Raw genomic sequence first — 27,082 nt, forward strand, 5'->3', positions numbered from 1 at the left:
ACCTCGGCAGATCTTTCTAAAAGATCTAAATATGAAATTTTATAAAACTCCATCCACAAAAAGTGGAATTATTGCATACAGACGCAGAGACATCTATTATTCAAAATTACTTTAAAATTGGATTTTATCGTCCTTAATAGATATTGAAATTTAAATAAGTAATGGATTGTGCCTATTTTATCTTTATGGAATATGATAAGTAATATTTTGAATGAAATCGGAACTTAGGACTTTATTACGAATATCTTTTTGTATAAATATGAGATGCCTGTTTTTGGTTTCATGTACTGTATATACAGAAATTTTCAGAATTATCGCAATATAAACAAAAAATATTCTTTTGTAGCTTTTAGTCTAATTTTCTTTGTCATATCTGTTGAACACCAGAGGACGAGGTCAACTCTTTTACTGGCAGCATTAATTATTTATATAGAAGCTTAATTAAAGTTGATGTTATGGTACGCTTGATATCACTTACGAGAGATAAGTTTTTTTACATACTCGATAAAGACTGTGTTCCTTTTGATGCATAAATATTATGAGTTGTTGCGCAGCTGTTATAGTTCATGCATCATTTCTGCAATTAAGAAATAAAGAGGATTTGCACAGGTTATTTCAAGCTTGATCGCTTGATCAACCTATAAACGGCTATTAATAATAAAATTCATATAATAATAATAATAATAATAATAATAATAATAAATTCATAATAAGGTTGAACGATAAACACCTGCAAGTCTCAGTAATTATATACTCCTTTGGGATCATAGATTGAACAAAACCGAGCTGGAGGAGTTTGAGATCGAACCAGGATAAATGATAACTAAGAGCCTTCAACACCACCTGAAGTCGGCCATCGCGAGACTGACCAAAGTCCAGAAAGAATGAGAGGGGGGAGGGTTCGGCAGACCGCACTGAACAACAGAAGGCGATTAAGAACCCGAGGGATTACTTCCAAGAAAACACAGCGCCAATCTACCAAGCCATAGAGAAGATAAAGCACCCCACGGCAGACACTACAATCACTTCCAACAAAATTACAGAGATAAGATGGCTTCCAGCTCATGGCTCACGAATGGGAAGCTCTTCTCAGAGATCGAAGAATTCATGCTAGCCATCCAAGACCAGGTAATAAAAACCAGAACTGCAAAAAAATGCATCGCGAAGGAACCACGGCTGGCTAACAGAGACGCTGAAAGAGAGCAGATAACCCGGAGTGACATATGATACATGTCGACGATGCCACCTGGCCTCAGAAACGATCTAACACATCACCGTAGGATGAAGTGTGATCACCCAGACTGAATACATTCATAGACATGACCATGTCGCCAGGATAATACATCAGAAGCTTGAGAAAGAATACCAGTTGATCAAAGAAAGTGTACAGTATTACAAGTACGAACCTTAGCCTACCTGTACTAGGGACCCCAACTCACAAGTTGTACTGGGACAGTGCCATAATAACGGACAAGACGATCCAGCACAATAGATCGGATATAACCCTCATTGACAAGAAGGAAAAGGCTACCTACCTGATCGACATAGTGGTGCTCAACACCAGCAACCTCCATAAAATGTAAGAGGAAAAGATCAGGAAGTACACAGACCTAAGATAGGAAGCCAAAGAGATGTAACATATGGAACAAGCATAGACCATCCCAATAACCGTATCAACCATTGGCATGGTGCTAAATAACTTGCAAAATATTCTAGAAGCAATAGGCCTCCCAGAGAACACCTACAGGGAACTCCAGAAAGTCTTAATCTTGACCATCTGTAGCATAGTGAGAGTTCCTCGACCAACAGTAATAGCTGGACATAACATCCACCCTGTACGTTTGGTACCAGTACCTCACAGTAGCTTCTCCCCACAGAGAGAAATAATAATAATAATAATAATAATAATACTAATGAATTTTAAAAATAGAAATTACGAATGATTTCTGATTACTTGGAATTTTCCCTTCCTGGTATAGTTTAAAATGTATGTTTTTCGTTGATCAAAAATTCAGCATTCAGAAGCCCATAAATTTCAATACAAACAATCTTCGCCAAAGAATTAGCAATGGTAATTTGCCAAGTGCTCAAGTCTTCTTTAGAAGATTTTTGAAGAAAGGAATAATAAACTCTTTTTCAATAACCCTGACAAGTGTCCCACTTTATAGATAATGAAATAACCTAACCAAAGATTGAAGATATGTAAATATCGATCTTGACCGCTCAGAAATATCTAGCTTGACCGTTCAGAGAGAGAGAAATGTAAATTAGAATTACTGTAGCACATTCTACGTTATATGTTGGTTCCTACAAGTTCAAAATTCTCTTTTAATTTACAATTATTAATTAAATTCCTATTAAATTCAAAATAGTTGCAAAAATACAAATTATTATTTCCAAATCTGAAAGAAATATTCGCTTTGCAGAAATACTTCAGGTTATTTTTATTGTTTAAAAACAGATAGTGAGTATACTAGATACCAAAATGATCATAGTTTGATTTTTAATCTCTTTTGATAAACAAAAAGTGTGAGCGATGCTAACTGCAGCCTTTTTCCTTTCTGAGCTCTGATGGATGTCCCAAAGAACACATCCACGACCTCTAAAGAGTTAAAAAAGAATCCCACTTTAATACACAGTTTTGTTATCTTGATTAACCCTCATTCAAGTATGAATCTTGGTCTTAAAAAACGAAATATATCCTTCATAGATCCCTTTAGAAAGAAATGTAAAATACAAGGGAAGAAAGAACAGCAGTGGCAGTTTCATCAACGTATATACTCTGGGAGATCAGTAATCTGTCTCTTATGCTGTTTTTCAGTAAGGGGACCGCCGTGTCATTGACACCAAATGTAACCCTGATTCTCTGTCACCTTCCTTGAGCTGTCGCCTTGTATGTTATTCTGAGAGCAGTTATGTAACCGGTCTCTGTAAGAATTGCCTAGCACGGTATTTTTAGAGCATCGAATCCACGGGCCCACTTATTGTTCACGTGCGAAGTGCAATCAAATCCCCATACCTCCAACAGGGAGCGTGGGGAGCACGAAGAGACTCCGAGGATTGCTCTATGAACAGGAACTTAATAGATAAACGTGCACCTACACGTGAAATAAATAGCATGCCTTGTGCTATTACGTATGTTCTAAAACTGTGGAAAGACACTCTTTATACACACAATCTTGTGTATTAATAATTTATTAAATTATTTTAATTAAAATTTCAGATTCATCATTAACTTATTTTAACCACTGAATTAATTAACAAGGTGCAATCCAAAAGTAACACAGCAGACTTTTAGCAATCTATCCACGATCTTTGTTCATGGAGTTATTTATCGTCTGTTAATAGCGACCATTCTTTTTCGGTTGTTTGAGAGGGCTAAAAAAACCAGGATAACTCACCAAGGAACCCAGAATAAGTTCTTCAAAAATTCCTCCAGTGGTCGACAGGAATCGAATTGAGACTTCTCTCTAAATAGGTGAAAAGTGGAGAACCCGCTATCCTGTCACGGATGACCATTCTGTTAATAGAGGACATGTTGCTATTTCGGAGTTCCTACATTTTAGACGTGAGATCCTTGGGTGACCATGCATGCCACTTCAAGTTTCCGATTGATTTTTCAGTTTAACTATTCTATAATAATTCTGGATATTACATATACAGCTCTAAAGAGTAAGAAGAAGAAAATATAAAACTATTTCTGAAGCGCCACTCTTATTAAAACATTGCTTCTACTACGTAGTATTTAAGTAAATGAATAAATAAATTTTTATTGTACAAAAGGAGAAGAACAATAACTCATCATAGCGAGAGCGAGGGGTTTCATACAGCAGAGTCAAAACTCCTAAATCTTGCAATCCATTATCCAGCACCATCCTATGTTTAAGAAATGGCTGAATCCGGAAAAGAATCGCCAAATATGGTTTTTGAATTGGCAATTTTCCAAAGCAGAACCATACAGACAATTGCGGATAGTGATTTCTCCTCAAGCAATTCGATAGGCCACTGATAGCCTTTATCATAGACTTTATCATAACGTGGCTTAGTTTGTCGGGTTCAGGCGAGGGTAGCGTGGATTTTTCTCTCGGAAATTCGGATTTTTTGTATAGCAAAATAGAAAATCTACCACGGAACGCAATTTACAGATAATATTCACTGAGTAATATGGCCTTAGTCGCTGATGATCCTAAAACCCCAATACAATATCAATATCCAAGTTAATTCTTCGAGGCATTGATGAAGCCTATTTGCAGTTTACGCTGAAACTTATGCCATATTCTACACCCTATGTACTGAATATATATTTCGCTAGGTAACATAGGGTTGGGGCGCCTAATTTTTTGCTAGCTAATTCCCAGATGTCTACTGCCCTTAAGAAGTGCACAAGACCCTTCCACTTACTTCTCCCGAGAGCCTTCAGGTATTTATTTCTGTAAAATGAAGTGGGTGCGAACAGTCAGCTGTCTCAGCCCAAGATCACCTTTGGACTGTCTGACTGCATTTTAACTAACAGAAGCCTCGCGATGTTCCGCTTTCTCTATCACTGCCAAGCATTTGGCGTGTCATCAGTATGCTGCAAACAGTCTTGGCCAAACACATTTTTAGCAGATGCTAAACTTCATCCTGAAACCATTCGACTCCGGAAGAAACAGGAACAAATGAGTCAGCAGTTTATAAATTCTCCAACGCCACCTGAAAAACATCTCGTGTAGATGATGTACGCGCAACAATAACAATAATAACAACGGTAGAATTAAAACAGGAACATAATCGAACATCGTCCAACTATGGACGTCAAAATGCGCAGCGAACACGTGCTACTGGGCGCTGGACCTCCACCGCTTGAACCTCTGTCAAGTACACAAGCCAAGAATCCTGTGTTGACAGTAACTGAAGTGGCAGAACTATTTTAGAGATTTACAAACTGTCTGTTTCGCTCCCAAGTTTGTTCTGTCTCTCGTTTCTTACTGGAGCGAGGCTCTCCCATACTGCACTGGGGTGTTATCCGAAATTACGTCGAAACACGAATATGCTGGGGGTGGTGTCGATTAAGGGAAAAAAAAGAAGTTCTTGGATCGCGCAGATACCACTTGAAACTACCCACGCATGTGACACTGCGGGATCAGATCTGCCTGTTGGGATGGCGAGGTGAAACTATGCACATCCCATTCCTGTCGAATGGGCTCGTGTCTGTCGCACACGCTGAGAGCGAACACCGAAGCAAAACAAACACGCGGCTCCAAAGGATTATTTGCATTGACGGGCTCGAAAAGCGGCTACTACTTGTGACCTTTCAGCGGTAGCGTTGTGCTGTCCCACTGACGGATGAGCACGCTCAGCTGAAGAGGAACTGGTTTACGAAGCGAGTGTTTGCAATCTCCGTTCCAATTATGGAGAAGAGCGAAGAAATTATCCTTCTGACGATTGCATTTATTTTCCTAATTGTTCCGTGCAGCGGTGGGGCATATTACGGTGGTCGCTGTTTCGGAAGGACTAGGACCGGATACGGATTTGCTTGTTCCTGTCCTCCAGGATTCCAAGGGCCTCGCTGTCAGTTCGGTAAGAATTTACCTGGGTTACATTTTCTTTTTCCTTTCTTTTTTAAACCGAAAACCTCAAAAACTATGCTAATATTGTGTTGCGGATGATTTGATAAAAGAGGACGCCACGATCGGTTTATAATAGTCAGGCACACTAGTAATTTGGACACTAGTCTTTATTGAGTTTCTGAGATCTCTTATCAGAGTATAGGATTCTTTCCTTATGCTATAATAACTGTACACACTTGGCATAGCCCAAATAAGTTGAATCTTTCGTTGCTAATGTAATATCATCTAGTAATGGAGGTGTGCTAAATGGACATAATGAACTTACAATATGAAATGATGCGCATGAGCGAAGAGCGCTATATAAAGAGTGGAGTTTTTTGGGTATAGCAGACAGCCTTATCATAGGTCAAGTACGGTCTGTACATTACCCAAATAGGCACGTGACGCCGGATAACCTCAGAGCCAGAAATATTTGTCAATGTTCCAAAATCTGATATTTCCGCATAAGTAAACAGGTCATGTGCTAGTCCTAATACCAGAGGAATGTTAATTTCTTAATGAAATAAGACCACATATTAGAACCACCCATTTATCTTAATGACTAAGTGGGGTAATAGACCTCGCGTTTCTATATGAAGCGCTTCTCAGACCAAATTATTCAACTACACTGACGCATGTACCAACTTATGGCTATTATTCCTCTTGAAAACTTTCTAATTTAAAAGCATCCTCCATATAATGTAGTTTATTTATTTATGTTTGTTTGTAGTTTATTTTAGGCACACCAGCGACTTAAGCCATGTCGCGCCATATAAATTATGTTTCTAAGTTGCGTGTGTTCTGTAATCGATTTGTTGTTTGCTGGACGAAAAACCCGAGTTTCCGGGAGAAAAAACCATGTTACCCTCGCCTGAGACCAACTCAGCCATGTCGTGAAAAAGGCCCATAAAAATTCCTCTCGTCATCCATCGACGGGTTTCGAACTCAGGTCTTTTCCACCCCGTGTTGGGAAGACAACGATTATACCAACTGTGTTTTCTACGATGGCATTTATTTCTGCAGCATGCTTACGAAAATTCTTCACTGTTATTTAAAAAATAAATTTAGACAGAACATTACTCGCTGAGCCGCGATGATCTTTGCTGCTCACTCGGATGATTAGTTTAAAATACTCTTGCAAATATCTTTGCTGTTCCACTCTTTTAATTGCAAATAGCAATGTTCACATTATTTGTAATTGTGTGACGATTCTTCATTGGGGAAAAGCGATTTGGCTGTGCTTAGGCTTACTGTCGAAAGTTGGTAGTTAAACACCTTGGGTTTGAGCCAAAACTTTGTGTTCTGTTCTGTTGAGCAGCTGTTGGATTAGCGAAGGACACTTCCAAAATCACGGACGTTCAGTCTTTCTTGAAGTGTACCTACCTGCCAGCTTGTTCTGGCTGAGTTTCGAATTTTTTCCCCAAGGCAGACAGAACTAAGACCTCGAGACAGCTAGGACCATGAAGCGTAACTTTCAGGGGGAACGGAACCATGCAAATTATCCACAATATCGGCGTACTGTGTAGCAATGCATAATTGTAGCGCATATGCAATTATGCATTGCTTCATAATTGTGTGACATTCCTTCAGCATGGAAAGGTAATTTGGCTATACTTAAGATTTATTATTGACAGTGGATAACTGAATACCTTGGTTTTGAGCGCCAAAATCCTCTTTCGGTTCTGTTAAACTATTGTAGGGTTGATAAAATAACTTAAACCATGTACCACTGCGTATGCTTATTATAAAGCGTGTTTTTGTTTATAATCAGATTCTTTGTTGCATATTTTAAACCCACCCAATCTTCTCCAAATGGGAGGGAAAAAAAAGTACGAAAAACGCCAAATAACATGCGAAAACTGCCCCGTGCAAACAGCTTCAAAAAAAGTAACAAGTAAATAAAAAATAAAGAACGAGAACTGCATGTTTCCTTTTAAATTAAGTTTTTTCTCGTTAGGTGGCATTATTAACCAGAAGACTTAAAAACCAAGAAACGAACCCTTAAGAGGAACTGTGAAAAAATTCCTGTTTTCCCTTCATTGATTTATCTCTTCTTTAAAGCCCATCCCCTTCTATTCTTATCTGGCTTTTGGAACGAAATAAGAATGTCTCTGCTGTCACATCTTTGTTTCATTGAAACTAGGCGCGGTTATATTTCCTTTTTTTTTTTCTTAGTTTTATTTTTTATGAGCAGGACTGTTATTTTCTTCGGTGTGGGTGGTAGCGTGTTTTTTTTAAACACTTAAATCTTCAACAGATATTTCTTTATCTCTTGCTGACAGTCCCCAAAGGACTCAATGTAGGCAATAATTACTTGACCGGAACATGTGGGACGGCAGTCCAATTAGCTTAGCCAGCAATATCAAAGAACAAGACATTTTCAATCTAGAATATAATGGGGGGAAAAAAAAAAGAAAAGACAACCTTCGCTGGTAGCTTAATTAATACATTGTGTTATACTCTCACAGAAGCGTGGACACGCACACGTTTAAATTACACGAGGTTATTTGTATTCTTTTGACAGTGCTAATCGAGAAAAGTGCCATAAACAAAATCATCTGATGCATGTCATTCTTAACTTGACAGGGAATAGATTCCCCAAAGAAAAAGTCCTTTCGAAATGCAGACCGATGCATTTCCAAGACATTTTTCAATTAAAGGGGTTGCAGATGGATTAAATGCACCGTGTAGGAAGAGCTTAATTATTAATTAAAGAGTAGGCAGTTAACAGTCTGACAATGACGGACTACCGGAGTCGCAAAATGAGGCCAGCTAAGGACGCGTACACTTGGTGCCTCCGACCCGTGTTCTGATATAAGGTGTCGTGGTCACTATTCAGTTTGGCACGTTTCTCGGTGCCCTGGGGGTAGCAGAGCGATTATTATCACCGTCCTCCACACACCGGATGGAAAAGGGCGGTGTGGGGGTTCAAATCCCGTCAATGGCGCGAAGAATTTTTATAGAATTTTTTCGAAACCTGGCCGAGTTAGTCGGTCTCAGGGTTTTTCTTCCGGAAGCTCTAGTTTTTTTGTCCAGCAAACAGGTAAATCAACAACGAAATCAAGCAATTTACAGATACAAATACTGTTCCTTCATAGTCTTAGTTACCTTGGTGCTTAATACATAAGTTTCTTGGTTTTCTTGCTTGAAAGACTGTTATGCAATTTATCCATGTATCTCCCGCTGCAAAACAGAAGAAACAAGTAAAGACAGAAGTTTGATGTATCTTTAATCATAATTAATGAAATCCATTACATGATCCATAAATTCAAAAAGGATTCAAGTGCTATTGATGCACCAAAACACTATTTGTAGTTTATGGAAAAGATCCTATGATCAGCAATAGAAATTGGGGATTTTGAGTTGGGGAACATAAGTTCCTGGGTTACAATCTTTTTTTTTAATGATGTAACCGCATACTTTCCTCGTTTCCACCCCTATCCGTGAATATCAAAAGTATCAGGGGAATCTATTTAAAAGAGATTCGTTTAACAAATGGGGCGGCGGCGAATTTGTGAAATTGTGCACCACAATTCCTGCAGCCTATTTCTTACAGTTGAATTGGGCACCAAGAAGGACTTTAGGGTTCCTTTATTACTGGTGAATTGAGGCACCAGACTGAGGATTAGGGGTCTCTTTTCCATTGTCCAGAAGTAAGTAATTTGTAAGCAACCAATACATTTTTTTATGTGATATATTACTATGACTAAAATATTATCATACTTTGGTTCGAATTTTAATAAATGGAATGACTCGCATGCATTTGTTGTTCTTTCCATACTTGAATTACATTCAGCCCATTATGGTGAAGGGAAAATACAATTCTCTTCTACATAACTGTCCACGAGATAATTCACAAATTTCTTTACTCTTGCATCAAATGGAATGATTTCCATTAAACCAAATGTGGAGCAATTCCTACTTGGTTGGTTGGTTCTTGTTCGATTTTAGGAACATCGGCGACTAAGGCCATGTTGCTCCGTGTATGTTGTCTTTAAATTGCGTGTGTTCTGAGGTCGATTTTCTGTTTGCTAGACGAAAAACCCGAGTTTTCGGGAGAAAAAACCATGCTACCCTCGTCTGAGACTGACTAACTCAGCCAGATTGTGAAAAAGGCCTGTAAAAATTCCTCTCGTCATCGACGGGATTCGAACTTAGGTCTTTTCCACCCGATATAGGGAGCACGGCAATCCTACCGACTGTGCTATCCACGAGGGCGCAACTCCTGCTTCATTTGGCTTTAAAACCTGAAGTCCAAGTACATATTTCAACCATTTCCCTAACTGACTTTCTTCATTTTGGTACTCTGTCAACATACCAAGTTGAAATTTTCCGGTATCAGGACTGCCCAAACGGAAGCTACATCCAATTAGTTGGACTTCTCTCCAAACAGAAATGGCAAATTTGTGGATTGTTTTTTCTAGATCCAGTATGATGAATTTTGGATTCGAATCTAACTCATCGTCAAAACATTTCATTTTTAATAGTTTAAACAGGTTTTCGTATGCGTTTTTGGTGTTTATTGAGCAGAAAAGCGAACACTAATGGGATGTAAGCCCATTATTGAAAACGTGTACGGGAAATAGATAAAAAAATGGACCGCACAGTACTGAAAAGTCCCGTCCATAAAGATCAGCTCAGTTTCACACAGTTGAAAAACATTGGTCTCATATTAAAATACCACAATTATTTTTGTCTTGATCTCAAATAAATAAAAAAAAAAAAAATCTTCGTTTTCAATTGTTTGTATCATCATTTTCTTCAGCCCTTTTTTGCCAGTGATGCAAGTTTCGTTTTTCTTCTCCCTTAGCTGTTGTTGTTTCTTATATATTCAGTGTCTCTCATTGAAAACGATTTAATTTCTTCTGTATCTCACAGCAGAACAAATCAGTTTGGAAGGCCTTTCTGTAATATCTTCCGTGACTTTTTTGTGCGTCAAATTGCTTGTTGTTATAATTTCTTCTTTTCCGTCTTAGACACTTACGAACTATAACTTCTTACTGAACAGCGCCAAAATGTTTCACAACTTTTTAACACTGCATTTTGTAAATTTTGCAAAGTCTACTACAAGAATTTCTTTTCTACGTTCATTGAAATACTTGGACACTACCTATCATGACTGATAGCGAGAAAAATACACTGAATGACCAAGAACCATACATTTTCCTAATTTAAAGAGTTCATTTGTAAATAAGGCAATAAAATGGAATTTTAAAAAGTTTACTCTGTAATTACTTCGTGCACAATCCATAGCCGAGTGGTCAGGAGCGAGAGTTCATAAATATACTTGCTTTGAGTAAAACGGGTTCGAGCCAGTGGCTGCCAAATATGGCTATTTCTTGATAGAGAGAATTCTCTGTCTTGTGAACGCCTCTGACCATGTGATTGTCCCAGAGTATAAACAGAAAATTTATTTAATTATTACGTATCTTTTCAGCCCAATTCGCCCTTTTGATGTATACTTAATTTTGCAGCATGACTTATTCAAAGTACTCTTTGGGGCTTAATACAAAGAGACTATCAAACAACTTTCACTGATGGTAACGATTTTGCCGTTAGCAGAAGTATATCTGAAATTCGTAATATTTTCAAGTATCTCCTGCCAAATTTTCCGAATCTCCAAGGCATTTTTAAATCTCTTTCCGCTGAGCTTCAATTCTATCTTTGAAACAAGAAAAATTTCAAAGCATAGTCTAAAGAGCAAAGAATGGGGATTACATGCACGCACTTGATTCTTGGAGAAAAACTTTACTGTTAATGACTTCCAAAACTTTAGAGTTTTTAATTAAGCCAACCTCTTTGGATACAAGCAACTTATTGCAACTTGTTCTACTCGTTTCATAAATATTGCAGAACACGTTGTATACACCTTCCCGTAAGCCACTAATGCAATATAAAATAGAACAGGAGAAGAAACTACCGCCAAAGTATACTTATGAAACCTAGCTGGAAATCTCCTATTATTATTGGTTGCTTTGTAATGTGATAATTATCATGAAGCACCTAGCATGAGCGTTTGTAGTTCCCCATGGCAGTCTAGCAGTTTCGTCAATTGTCACTCGTTTGAAGAGGTCCGAGTTCGAATCTCAACGAATGCTGGAGGAATTGTTTAAGACTTTTCAATCAAGAGAGGGAATCAGGGTTTCTCCCGAGGTGTTCAGTCTACACAACATGCAACTTGGTTCAAACACACTTATAGAGATATAATACAGGGTGAATCGAAAATTCTATCAACATCCAAATAGAGCAATTCAAAATGCTTGATTGGGTGAGTCTTGAATCATGCTAAAATCTGACAAACCATATAATCTTGAATATTATAAGAACTGGCGCAATATGGCTTGAGTCCTCATGAGTAACAGTTAGCATAATCACTGTCCTTCCCACCGAGTTCGAATCCTGTCAATGACGGGAGGAATTTTTCATAAAGTGGCTGAGTTAGTTGGTCTCAGCCGAGAGTAGCATGGCTTTTTTCGTCCAGAAAACGGCAAATCAACCACAGAATATGCAATTTATAGACATTTTATATGGCGCAATATAGTCTAAGTCTCCCATGCGCCTAAAACCCTAGAACAACTAAGCAACTAATATGGCTTGAGTATTCAAACATATCACAGAAACAGAATAACTTGCAACAATCCCGTCGGTGTGCCAACAATTTCCAAAACAAGTGTTTTACTCACCTCGTTAAAGGTGGAACCATCTCAAAATTGTCTGCTTTAGTCCCAAATGAACATAAAGATAACCGCACATCAAGAATCCCCATTTGTCCTTCTTGAAGTGCAAGGAAGCTCATTAGCCATTTTCTTGAATGAACTGTTGATAAGAAGTAAAGATTGAAGTGGTAAACAATTGGAAGTTCTGTGTTATCCACCGTAGTCTTCAGATTCTGCTTCATCTGATTGTCATTTGTTAGATCTTTTCAGCGAGTCTTAGACTGAAAGAGATATCCCATCCCATAAAGTCAAAATGAACTTATATCTGATTTTCGCTTTAAAATCAAATTGGAATTTTTCGGTGAGGAATGCTAAATTCTACGAAGGGCATTTCATCGTTTTAATGACAGAGAATGGAGGAAAAAAGATTATTGGCTGATGTCATCATCAAGCCTTTGTTGATAACGTCGTATACAAATATATCCGATAATATCTATTATCTGGTATTTCTATCGATTTCTTTTCAACTGTTCCATGCTCTCTTACTGTCATCCCTTTTATTCAACATTCCCATTTCTCCTATGTATTTTTCAATGCATTCATTCGATCTCCTTTCCCATTTCCTGACTAGTATTTTTACTTTACACGGCTGTTCTGGATGGGTTTTCTCTTCTCTCAGAATAGCGGACAGTTCCTTGATTTCTTTGGTTCCATAAAATATTCGTTTATCACGATTCCTTGGCCGATGTCTCCGTGTCCTTTTACGACCGATGCACATTACGTTTTATTACCCTGGCATGTAGTGCGCAGAGGCCTTTTTATGACGGAGTTAACATGCAGTCCGTTACAACTGATGAGACCCGCAAATACTTGTGACTATTCCAAATTGCTTTTCTTTTTAGTTTGATGGTTCTGACAGTTTAGACGAAATAAATTTCTGCATTCTAGGCGTACTTTTTGTTCGATTTCTTTTAATGATTAATCATTACTTTTCGTAATTTTTAATGTATTATATTCTCCCATGTTCATTGTATTTTCACATTTGTTGAATAACATTTTTTAGTTTATCTCTCTGTTTTTCATTCCTCCTTCAATTTACGTTTGTAGAAAAATTGAAGAATTGCAATGGCTTACGGTTGCAATGCTAATTGCTTCATGTAATTGTTCCCACGACTAACAAAACCTCTCATAGAACGAGCATCAGCAGTGGAGAACAAAAAATGGCAGCAAACACACAACCTCAAATACATCCTTTTGATAATAGCTGTATGAGAACTTTGTAATAGAGTTTGTGATCCATCCATTCAGCCCACTCCTATTCTCAATTTCCGCCCATTTTCATTAATTTTTGCTCTACGTCCCTCATTTCACAACCCATGCACCACCCTCTTGCTTACATATATAAAATAGCCCCACAGCCTCTCAGTTTAATTTGTATTTCTCCTTTCAGCTCAATACATAAGTCCCATTACTTCCCAAAACATAATCAGATAAAAACCCTTTTTATCAAATAGATTATCATAGGCTGAATGGCATCACTTTTCAAATAATATTTGGACGGAGTACGTGTTGGAAATACAAGAGAAAAATCAATTATGCTGCCTGAAGACTTTACGTACGTGGTAGACAACCTTCCTTGAAAGTTGCCTGTATTGTTTCAGTTCCTGTTTTTACAAACGAACAAAAAAATTAATGGTAGCTCTTTGTTTGAATTTCGATTCCATGTCGGACACTATAAACATTGTTCAATGAACAGCGAAATCCGACAGTGGATACCAGAAACAAGAAGTCCTCGTGAGTTTGAATGTAAATTCAAATAAATGGAGGAATGTGCATGATGACCAATAACTAATACTTAGTCGTGGACGGATTAATAGTTTCATTGGTTAATGGAGAATAAGGAAATTCAGGTACTGGGGGCGCGGAGAATATGCGGTTACGATTGGGTGGTTTGAAATTCTAAGATTAATTTACCATCCTTGATATGCAGCGTTAGATCAGAATGATCCACCACCTATCAAATAGGTTACCCGTTGTAGTCCAATAATGAAGTTGATCAGATACTCACAACACAATTGCTGGCTGAAAGAACAGAGCCTGTGTTTCTGTGTTGCACACTAATTCGGACTAGTACCTTATGGAATCAATCCTATTCTATTAGGAGTCGAATTAAGCGGCTATAATTGCCCTAAACATCCTTCCAGCGATCATCATTAGAATCTCGGATTTTCAGATCTCTTGGGTTTTCGCTTTCTATCAGATAACCACGAATGATTCCAATTCGAAATACGTAGTAGATGCCAGAACAGTATTAATAAATCTGCATAATGGCCCTATTGAATGCTTACAGTTTAACTGACAGTTTAGACGAAATAAAAAATTAACCGTTAACGGTAATCTTAATGAAATTAAATGATTAAGTGCTAACAGAAGTTTGGTCTGCCTCTTGTCAAAGTGTGCTTGTAATTACGCGTGACGGGAAAAAAAAACTGAAGTTGGGAGAATCTTCTGTAAAAAAGAGAAATCGTGTACGTAATACGAACCTTCAATGTTGCTAACGATCCCTCACAAACTTTTAAATGAATTTTCGGACTAGCAAAAACAAAAAAAACTACCAGTTTACTTTCTGAACACGCGTTACCGCCATGTTTAATCGATCCACAGTGATGCCCCTAGCAGCAGAAGTGAGAATTAACAGGACATTTTCTGCTCAAGGCTCCTTCAACGAATGGAAAAGTTTAACGGGAACAAATGACAGCCCGGTGTTTGGTAACGGTCACCCCCACCCACTTCCCCTTCCCCAATTCGCAGCGGTGCAAAAGGTTATCGGAAAGTCGACAGGAATTAAGGAATTAAAACCACATCGAGAATGTTCGTCCGGAATGTTTGTTGCCTCTGCGAAGAAACTTCCACGGGTCAGGTGAAGGGCGGTCATTAGAAACTGGAGAGACCGAATAATGTGCGAAAGCTGACAGAGGACTGGATTGATTAAGCCGGCCGATCTTCGACTACTTTTGTATTGAATCTCCTATAGCGACTAGAGTGAAGTTGCACCATTTTGCAACAGCACTCTGCCGTGACAGTTGGCGTGACTTGGCTGTTTAAAATCAAAAACCATCTGAGGTTATATAGAAGCAATTCTTTTGTGAATTTACCACAAGATCAAAAGGAATAACATTTTTATTTCAACGACGCTACTGTTAGAGCTGCGCTTGAGATAACTGCAGTTAAGTAGAGGAGAGGTATTCATGTTGCTTATCCAAGGTCCTCCTCAATTACTCGACTTATCCAACTTAATTCGCCTAAGTTGGAAGAGGAAGCCTACCTAAAGGCATAACTGGATCACTGCATATAAACGCAGTTCATTTTATCGAATAAATTATTATCATCTGTTTATTTAAACACGTGAATTTTCCACTGCTCAGCTTGAAAGCAAAGGGTATACAAAATACAAAAAGTAAAATGCATTCATCTCTGCGAGATTCACATATGCATTCGTGACAGGATAGAATAGAACTTGATAGGATAAGATATTTGAATTAACAACAAATAAGATAGCATTTGGATAGCATGTATAGTTATTTACAGTTACAAATTCAGGCTAGCACTGCATATGGTTTATAGAATGTCTACAAGCCATTTTCACTAACACCTTTTCTGAAAGCGCAATGAATGCTTCATCGTGCCTTTACCGCTGGTAGTCTATCAAGGGTATTCTAAGTTTTCATGAAAAGCTGGCCCATCACAAGTAAGTGGTACCTGTCCCACATTAGAAATAGGTGCTGTACTACATATCAGTGAACTGGAAGGTATCATTGGGTCCACAATTCCTGTAGCTGCTGTCATGGCAAAATTTATAGGGATCTATGGCGAGAGCATTATAGACAGTTGTGTTAGATGGGAACATGTTCTTCAGACACACTAAATTGCTGACGGTAGCCCAAGTGAAAATATCACGCGACTTCGTTCCCGGCTGTCCAAGTGTGGTATGCTAATGATATTTGAAGTCTATGGGACGTCTATCGTTTTGCCAGCAGTTGGATATTTGCGGATGCGATCCGTATTTTCCATTGGAGGAGGAGGGGGATTAGTTCGAGTGTGGAAAAGGACCGATCTTGAGATATTGAACGGTTATCCAGTTAGCTGGTTTACTCACCTCAGGATCCAATATTCGAGCCCATAATATCTTCTGAGCTGTGTTAGAGGAGCTGAGGACAGAATAACGGAAGCACAGAGCGGAATCGAAAAGAGCCATCTTTTGATGTACTATGTCATTAGAGTGGGGTCTCTTACACCCACTACCTCCTGCCGAATCGCCCACATAGCTGCGTATGTCTTGATCTTCATATTGTAAGCGCCAAAAAAAAGAGGCCTTCATCCCACGTATAGCCAAGTTCCGTGTGAGAGGAAACTAGGATGCCACCTATTCGGTTATCTGTTATTTTTCTTTCTTTTTTTCAGTCACTACTAGTTGAGCTGATGTGATTGTGCTAAGCTCAAGATCAATTGAGGTTAAGTAATTCTGATGCATCTATTTGGCGATTCACCCTTTTCTGTAAGTGTGGAATTTGCTCAGCATCATTTGAGGTTATGAAGAAATTCACATCGTGTGCGTAAGAAGCGAAGTTCGGAAATATTGCCAAGAAAGGTTCTAGAACCGCCACAAACAGGGTCGCTGATAGTACCCCTCTCTTGGGTATACCCCTAGTAACTGTGCATGATGTCTAAAGATTTTTTATCGGTGAATGAAATGTGCCTATCCCTAGTGACTGCCTCAGTGACGTCCGGTAGTGTCCCATCTATGTTATCTTCTGACATTGTGTAGCAGAGCAAGTATTGTCAAACTATAGCGAGCAGCTTTTATAACCAGGATGATGATGTCTAACTGTACTTTATTGTTGAGCGCATGTTGAATTCGTAGCAAGGTAGCAACAAGTTGGTGGGGGTAGATAAAATCTGCCCTAATCCACCTGTGCTGGATCAGGTGCTGATCCACTTCCGCCAACTGTTTCCAGCAATGGGGGGGGCTGTGCTGGAAACAGTGCTGAGTAAGATCCGATAGTATTGTCTTTTCAAATATTTTTAGGAGAGAATAGCATATGGATATGAGCATGAAGTCCTTGGATTCTTCAATTTGGGCACTGGTCTTACATAGTGGTGGTTCCATATCCTTGGTATGGTTGCCTCTTTCAAGATCTGGTTAAAGAGATGCAGGAGAGAGTCAAGGATAAACGTGCTTTATTAAAAATTATAGAAACCGACTGGTTCCACCGTGGCCTTATTTGGTAGGGTCTGATGGTTTTCTTCAGGTCTCACGAGTAACCCTATTATTGTTTGCAAGAGGGATTTCTCCGACTTGCCCACATTGAAAAATAAAATTTATTTGAAGGAAGGCTACACTGTTCAAAAGTTCTCCCGAGCCCATTTATGAAAAGTTTGTTCATCATATGAAGTTGTAATGCTGCTTTTTGTAAACTGTCTTCCAGGGCCCTAGTTTCTCATGAATGTTGTGTTTCATTCTTTATGAATATAACACCTCATAAATTAGTGAAGTCGTGTTATTATACATTTTAGTTCATTCTTCTCCGGCAGATAGAAATCTGGTTGTGATTGCTTATTTACCCAACATTAGAAGTGTCTGGATATCCTTTGGTTCTAATTTGGATAATTTTTCTTTCATTTCATTAATTAATGCCATCGTACAATGTTAATATTTCAGATCTTTCTTTCAGCGACAAGAGATTGTCTGCAACTTAGCTTTTGTTATTGCTCGAGTGGACATTCTGTCTAATGTAGCAAAAGAAGCAAAATATGTGGTGGCTCCAAAGAGCGTAAAATTCATATTTGAAGATAGCGTGATTTCGGAGGGACTTGAGCTGACAAGATCAGACTTTTTTTTTCTTTTTTCCCATGGGGAAATTTTAAAGAACGATCATTTTTGAACCAATCGATACTGAATTGAAGAACTACAGCGCTAGCTATTTAGCACAAAATAGCTGACGCTTCCAACATTTCGTATTACCCGTTGTAACTTTATACAACAGGTCTACGCGTCAACCAAATTATATAATAAAGTTTCCGCTTATACTCCATCACGGTAATGGGCACAAGAATTTGCAAGATACAAAGAGCATGGAAGAACGTTATCGTATTTAACAGTCACATGGGATAGAACCACGGTTAATTCAAACTCCTGTACTATTTTTGACCACTAGGTCAGTTACAGCGATGTTGTTCCGACAAGTGTAACTGCAGATATTGTAATTGTATTGGTTCAGAGACTTTAAAGAGCTCTGTAGAACAAAGAACAGAAGCAAGTAAAGAAGTTCGGGAAATTTAACATCATGCCAACAGGCTAAGGTGTTAAAAAGAACTATGAACAGAATGGAGTGCTCGACAAGTATCTTAGAGTGAGAATGAAAAAAGGAAAACAAGACCTTAAAAGTCAGCTAAAATCATATTTAAACGATAGTGTCTTTAGAAATAAAGACGTCTCTTTGCCATTTATAATAGAGCCATTTATCCAAAACTACGTGCTCGACAGTTGAACTTCCGAATTCTTAAGTTCTTGGACTACTTGTAAACAATTTTGAAGTAGTTTTGTAGATCATTTATTTGCCTATTTACTGTGTCAAAAGGCTAAATAAAACTACAGAGAGAGAGAGAGAGAGAGAGAGATCTCAACTCATTCCGAAATACATCGTTGACATCTGAAAAAGACCAACAGCGAGCCTTATCGTTGTTGAGTTCTGCTATCGGTACTTCAAAGGGGTCACAGTTGACAAAGATTAATTTCTATTAGGCCACAGTAAAGTGACAAACATTTATACAACCGGCGGTCGAATTTCTTCTTAAATAGCGAATACTTAAGGAGCTTCTCTCTCAAGGACATCTTTAAGGAGATAATTTTTATTAACGACATGTTGGGGCGTAAGCCAAAACAACCTCCACCTTCCCATAGTTACTGATTCTTAACGTGGGAGGAATGGTTGTCGTCCATCTCACAAAAAGATACTTGCACGAGGACTAAACCCGTCATCTCATTAAGTCTAACACTTCGGTCTTGTTTTTATGTGAAAAAAAACCGAAAAACGCGTAAAAAGAATTTTCTAAAAATAAATCTTCCAGAAAGTGGGAAGACTAACTAGCGCTCAAATGGATGATACTTAAATAACACCAACAAAGACCCATTGATGTAAAGACGGCCATGATCTTGGAATGTTAGATTCAATCAACTTGTACTAAGATGAGACCACCCGAAAAGTCAAGTGAAACATCGAAGCAAGTGCGCCCGAAAATAGCTCAGTTGTATAAACAAGCTGGTATTTTTCTTTCTTTCTTTTTAATTGTCTGATGGCTAACAGATTTCAAACATCTTCAATAAGCATGTCACAAGAAGATCTATCAGGATTCTGTTCATCTACAATAATTGCTGATCTCTTTGCTGTGAAGCAAAGTAAGGAACATCAGGGCACTGTATCCATAAATTGCTGTGTATTCCAGAAGTTGATTTATTTGTTTTTCTTGCTTCAAAATGTACTTTATTATTACTCTGGTTTGATTTTTTCCATTTATCTTTTAAAGGCATAGAGGTTAAGTTAAAAACTGGGCAAGGAAACTCTAGAGTTGACAGAAATGATGACAGATGAGTATTTTTGTTAATTCCAAATTATTTAATCCTGTGGATAAAAAATGTTTTTAAAAATATTGTACTGGGGTCACCCGAGAACAGTGTCATCTACTCATGTGCGTTAGGTTTGTTCTCTGCTCGGTTTAATTGTTTTTCTGGACGAAAATCCCGAGTTTCCAGAGCTATCCATGCATGAGACCTAACTCAACTTCGGAGTGAAAAAAGCCATAAAAGTTCCTCGCGTCATTGACGTGATTTGAACCCTACAACAGATGACTCACGATCCCTCAATTAACGGCAGACTACAACCAGGACACACAGAGAAGCGCTTCCAAGCACACCATCCAGCGCACGCTCTTCTTGCTAATAGGCTTAAAAAGTGGACGACACGTTGACTGACTGTCATTGACACCTCCGCCTGCAGTGGGCAAGAGAGCACGGTTCCTGGACATGGGATGACTGGAAAAGAGTCGCCTGGTCTGATAAATCAAGGTTGCAGCTCCGTCATGCGTATTAGAAGGCGAGCAGGCGACCAGCTGCAACCATATTGCACGGTTGGCTGCAGTAGTATCATGGTTTGGGGATGTTTTCATGAACATCCCTCATCTCCATTGAACACACCCTAACCACCAGATCATACCTCGGCATTGTTTCGGACAAGTTTTATCATACCTAGTCGCTTGGTATCCAGATGGCACTGGGCTTTTTCAACAAGACAACACCTCTTTTTACAAGACCTGCATTGTACAGGAATGGTCGAGATTCATGTCCAAGCAGCCCCGGACCAAGGTATTTCCGCGCCTCGGGCAGAAAGATTTTTCGGCCTCCTTTTACTAAGGATATATATATATTTTTTTTAATTTAGCGCCCCTTAATGAATGGCGCCCTGGGAAAGGGCCCTGCTAGCTCGCACCTTAATCCGGCAGTGTCCAAGCATTTCATGTGTTCCCTCGGCTGCCAAATATCCTCCACTTCAATCCCATCGAACCTTTGTAGGATGCGGTGAAACGCAACAACTTTCGCCAGTCCACTCCAGTGCCCCGCTCCTTTGCCGAACTTCCAGACGTCCTTCTGTCCTGCTGGTCCGGTCCAGGATACCTGAGGACACCTTCCGCAGTTTCGTGGAGTCGATGCCACTCCAGGTGCAACTGGTTATCACGGAAAAATGTGGCCCAACGCACTATTAGGTTGAGGGTCATAATATATTGGCTCAAGATGTATGTTAAACAATAAAGGTCCCAGGGAGGAACCTCGGGAGACATCAGTAAAGAAAGTAAAACTTGGAATGGATTTCAATATCTTATTTTATAGGATTTATCCGTTACGTTATCTATAATCCAGTTCAAAATATAACTACTGACGCCATGCAAAATAAGGTTTTTTTTTTTTTTTTTACTGATCGATCGAGTCAAAAACCTTAGAGCGATCGACATAAATGACAATTCAGTGCCCCTCTTATCTAGCTGAGTAGAGACATCGTTCTAGCTCCCCTTATCTATTGAGTACAGATATAGTTCCAATTCCCTTCATCTAGATGAGTGGAGGCAGTTCCAGTTCCCCTCACTTAGTTCAGTCAAGACATATTCATGGACAGTAAGAAATAATTAACTGATAAGTAACTAATTTATTTGTTATCAGCAAATATTTTGCTAAAAATAAATATTTATGGAATGTTTACAACAGATGTCAATGTCTGGTGAAAGCATTGGATCATTTTGGTTGCGCAATCAATCAAATAGTCTGTAACTTATTTCAGAAACTTATGGACGCCGTTAACAAGACAAGTGGGTTTCAAGAAGAACAATAAGACGCGTGCAGTTTTCAGTTTTAATAAATATATAAAATATTAACGTTATTCATTACTCACTAAAAAGGAATTTTACACGTTAATAAACAATAGATGGCGCCACAATCACAAGGACATAAAAATGGGTCAAAAAAGAGGACAGCGAGCATTACCTAGAAATAAACACGTTTTTTTGTTTATTTGTAGATACAGTCCTAAACTTGAGGTATGAAAATCATGGTATTACGTAAAACGCAGCATTTATAGGATCATAGTAACTGAGGAGAATTGCAAACATACGAAAAATGGGCATATCAGTATTTCAACACCGATTTTAACCGTGAAGAGACTGAGATGAACCTTAAAAACTTTTAATATTGACTACAAAAATAGTTTGATATGTACTTTAATGATAAAATAATGTAGAGGTAAATAAGCCTTTGTTGGTGAGCTGCGAGAAAATTCTGGAAGTTTGGATGGATTGCGTTATTAACAGGGCTGAGAAATGGTGGTCTACATGAAGCGGATGGAGAAACATGCAGTGTGGTAAAAGTTCGAGTGGAATAAAGACATGGAAAAAGAAGGAGGAATAAGTAAGAAATATGGTGGTTGAATTTCAAAAACAAGAAAGTTAGTTTTGTTGGGTCAATTTTAGCTGAAACACAGACGCTCCTGTTCCTACCCTTTTCTATCTGCTGCAGAAGAATCAACACACAGTTGATTCTTCTGATGCTCATTCACCTACTCTTGTGCTAGAAACCAGAGCCAAACGGTACTCAACAAAAAGGAGGAAGTATTCAGATGATTAGCCATAAATAGATTATGATTCAATAGATTTGGAAAGTCTGAAACTATCAGAAATGAAAAAATCACAATGGAAAGCTCTTCTTATTATTATTTTAGAGCACATTGAGCCATTATGCCACCATGCGAATATTAATCGTGTATTACGTATGGATAATTATGTGTTCGCGGATCTATTTGCCTGTTGCAAAAGCTGGAGTAATTTCAGGGAAAATCTATTCCTCCCGTTTAAGATTGGCTAATTTCAGCGTCGACTAAAGTCCTTCAAGAATTTCCCCAGCCGCAAAAGGATCTTAAAGCGACTGACAACTTCCGAAACCCCTATAAAGTCACTGAAAAATCCACTTACTGCGTCCGAAGACTAGCATATGGTGATAGACTACTTCAAGCACCACCACTTGTTTATAAAATTTAAAATAATACGAATTTGCATGTCATGTCTCGTCAGAGTTTATTATTATTATTATTATTATTGCTCTTACATTATTTCTCCCTGATTAGGGGTTCCACCTCGTGACGGGTATTGCTACCAAGTACACAGGGTGGTTGTTGTTATGTCTGGTGTTACTGTTGGTGGAGGAACTCTCTGACTTTCTGGAATTCCTTGTAGGTATTCTCTGGGAGACCTATTGCTGCTAGGCTGCTATGTAGAGTCTTTGGTACCATACCGGTGGTTGACAAGATGATCGGGATGGTTGATACTTCTTGCATATGCCACATCTCCTTGATCTCATGTCTCAGGTTCATGTACTTCGTAATTTTTTCCTCGTGGGTTTTCTGAACATTGCTAGTGTTGGGCACCGCTATGTCAATCAGGTAGGTAGCCTTTTCCATCTTGTCCACAAGGGTTATGTCTGGTCTGTTGTGCGGGATAGTCTTATCCATTATTATGGCGCGGTCCCAGTAGAGCTTGTGGGTTCGGATCTCTATTATTGTCTGGGGTTCTTACTTGTAGTATGGTACACTTTCTTTAGCAGTTAAGACTATAATATATATAACCCCAAACCAAGGTCATATAAAAGATTACAGTCGAGATTTCAATGACCTAACAAATTAGGTCATTGAAATCTTTGCGAGACATTCAACTGGTTTGGTCAACTAGCAACATCCTCGCTAGCTTCTGATGTATTGTCGTGGCTACCTGGTCGTGTCTATGAGTGTACTCAGTCTGGGTGATCACCTTGCACCCCGCGGTGATGTGTTGGATAGTTTCTGAGGACAGGTGGCATCGTCGACATGTATCGATAATCCACCTGTCGTGGTATCGTCGTGGCATTATTATTAGTGCTACACTGACAGTTACGTAGCAGCGAGAACCGTTAATGCTGCCTGTGAGCCCTTCCGAGTTTGACACTCATGGTATTTAGAAATCAGCATGTCCTAAAAGCATATTCCTTAACCTCAAGGCCCTACCGAACTATCATAAAAAAACGAGATGCATGACGGGCTTTCTCAAACCGTGAATACAATTGCTGTTTTGAAATTCGTAAAAATTGGTTTTTAAATATCTCCAGAAAATTCATTTTATGTTTACAATGCTATCAAGAACAGAAATGCATGCATTTTGGAATTCCGCATAAAGAAATATTTTTTCTTGAGGAAAGCTGGCAATTAAACAATAAAAGTAACCGGAAAGATTAAAAAAAAACTGATAGCCAACGTTAGGAATAAAATGACAGGCCCACAGCAAACAAATCTTATGAGATAAAAAAAAAAGTGTCTCATTTGGAGGAGTGCGAAGAAGTTAAAAAGTCAGTTGCAAATGACATGGTAGAATCTGAAGAATGGTAGGATCTCAATGGTAGAATCTCAAGAATGAATCTCGCACTCAAAAATCCCGAATTTTAAAAAATCTGACATGTTTTCAATAATTTTCCGTGCAGTCAACTATATTAGGGGAAAACAGGATGGCTGGAACTTAAAAAAAAAATAGCAATTCAGCTGCCGGATTTTTATGTATGATGTTCCATACATACCAGACACCAATTTCTTTCTGTTTACGTATTTCCTCGACTGTATGTCATTGTTACTATTTATTTTCAACTCATAAAATTATTATTCACTTTGCGAGGTTGGTTTGGGTTTTATTGGCATTTTAGCAGTTAAGACTATAATATATATAACCCCAAACCAAGGTCATATAAAAGATTACAGTCGAGATTTCAATGACCTAACAAATTAGGTCATTGAAATCTTTGCGAGACATTCAATAGAGTGTTTAAATAGTACAGTAGTATGTATTTAGTTTTTAAGGTGATTCGATTGCTGGAGTAATACCGCATTATTTTCGACCTAATATTAAAAATATTGGATATTCGCTGCAACACCCATACGGTAGGCAGCGTTCAAACCCGCAACCTTTATTTAGACAAGTACCTTACCCACTGGATCAATCAGGCTGTTGGTTTAATGCTGGTGACTATCGTTGTGTGGAGATCACGGTGGGGGTGGGGATTAGAGCTACTGCGTTATATAATAAAAATAACGAATTAGCTCTGAATATATTTAGCATGTGCATAACCTTCAAAAAAATCCCATACTTTTATAAAATCCGGCATGTGCTGTGTTTGAGGTAGCAGGATTTATGAGGTTCTGCTGTACCAAAAAGAGTTTCTGTCATCATCTTCAGCAAGGAAAAACATTTCTGAAGGTCTTGTGAACCGGCGGAAGGATTCCCAAGGAGAAATACCTTCTCAGCTAGTCACGGAGAGGAATAGGTGGATGACGTCGTTCATCTTCATCAGCTGCTACAATTAGCGGATAAAGGTCATCAGTGTTTTTAAAGGGGCACCACAATTTTGACATCCGAGTGCGTCACGAACAACCTTTTCTTCAGCAGGGTTTCGGGTGGATTGGAAAAGATAGCATTCTCTTGTTGTCCAAAAGAACAGCTGTCTCACAAGCGCGTTCGCCACGCCGATGACAGAACAGATGTGTGTCACATTAGTGTCGCTCTCGGAGTGGTGACCTATGATCTCGCAGAGAGCCACGCGGTTTCCGGATGTGCATGCCTCATTCGTAACCTGAACGCATTGTGCTGTCTCTGTTATGTGCAAAAAAGCGCCAATTTTTTTTTTTTTTTTTCATAAAGAAAGGGGTGTGCAATCGCGTATTCAGCGTCATATTCGTTTAATTGTCTATCATGAAGCGCTATGTCAGAGGTCACCCCTCAGCGGCAATTTGTAATTTCTTTCGGATCCTTTGATGTAAAGTATAGGAACTCATGCTTCACGTCATGTTATATCTGTCTCATTTTTTTTCACCCTTATAAAGCATTTATTTTTTTAATTCAAAAGGAGTAGCTTAATTTATCATTTGTGGCCGTCTTTCAAGAAAAATTACTTCTTTGTATTTCCAGTAGAAGACGCTAGCCATCAAACTATTATCATGAAAACTCTACAGTACTTTTAAATCATCCCTTTTTTTTTTATTTACTGCGATTATTTTATCTTATATGATATTCGTACAGAGAATGGACATGTGTGTTCGACTGTGGACATGTGTTTTTGTAAGGGGCGGCTCCTAAAACGTCATTCAATCCCGCCACTTATCTCTGTGAAGAACAGTACCGCTGTAAAAGGGTCAGATATGCGAGATGTGTACATTTATGTTTATTGTGTATATTCTGTTGTTGTTGTGTCTGGCCACTTGGCTACCCAGAAGCATCAGTCGCCTGAACCAGATGATTCTGGGTACTCGTCTAAGTGGGGTCAGTCCCAATAAAGCTCGTTCCATCTCAATTCGAGACTCTGACTTACCTGATGTTGCCAAAAAGTGGGCCAAATTCCTCTGGGGTTCCACTCCAGAGGACAGAAAAAAAATATCCCGTGGTGTAAAAAAAATAGAATAATAATAAATAATTCGTACATAGAACTGCATTGGATTGAGGACTCATTGCTTTCACGGTTTTATTTTCACACAGATATTAACGAATGTACCAATGGCAACGGAGGCTGTCGCCAACACTGCTGCAATACTCTTGGGAGCTATTACTGCAGATGCAATCCAGGGTATCGGCTAGGACCTGATGGGAAAACTTGCATTGGTAAGTATAGCATTATTTCAACTCTTTTCCTCACAACCTGTATTCCTCTTGAGCTGTGAATATGTATACTCATTTCATTTATTTAATCCACATTTTGAAAAATGGCGAACGATTTGGATGAATCAATTCCTGAAGAGGACGCTAATTCAAATAATAAGTACTCTTATTTAAAATATATAAGACTTTACTTGGCTAACGAGTTGCTTCTCCAAAATAGGGAAAAGTATCGCTTGAAAAGAGAATTTATCTACGAAGAGAGTTAGTAATTAAGTAAATAAGCAGGAAACTGTCCAGGACATTGCGTTTATTTTTCAACACAATTATCAAAAACATTCATACTTGTCCCATTTTTTGTCAAATTGTGGAAAGCCGCTGAGTAAAAACAGTATATAATTTTCAACCTTCACATCGTCAGAAAAGGAATAGTGGATCTACCACTTCCATTCCATTTCTAAACTTGCATCAGTACAATTGAAATATCTGGCTCATTCCTAATAAAGAATCTATGGTGCCATCAGCAGGGAAGTTAACGATGACTGTTTTCTACGATTGTCATGACACTTTCTTGTGCAT

At 38.6% G+C, this 27,082-nt stretch overlaps 1 protein-coding gene across 2 annotated transcripts in view; it reads left to right on the forward strand.

The window, feature by feature from the left end:
- The window catches only part of LOC150089701 (uncharacterized), a 394,377-nt gene that overhangs the window by 82,349 nt on the left and 284,946 nt on the right, over positions 1-27,082 (forward strand). Inside the window, exons 1-2 of one of the 2 annotated variants that reach the window (XM_090389605.1) lie at positions 5,013-5,559; positions 26,387-26,509. In XM_090389605.1, the coding sequence (XP_090245731.1) occupies positions 5,391-5,559; positions 26,387-26,509 (292 nt within the window). In that variant the 5' untranslated portion in view covers positions 5,013-5,390. Of the gene's footprint in view, positions 1-5,012; positions 5,560-26,386; positions 26,510-27,082 lie in introns of those variants that run through there. The other variant, XM_090389604.1, reaches the window with a different exon arrangement.

This window comes from Mastigoproctus giganteus, chromosome 2, assembly GCF_048544385.1.
Source record: "Mastigoproctus giganteus isolate SK-2022 chromosome 2, ASM4854438v1, whole genome shotgun sequence".
Taxonomy (NCBI): Eukaryota; Metazoa; Arthropoda; class Arachnida; order Uropygi; family Thelyphonidae; genus Mastigoproctus; species Mastigoproctus giganteus.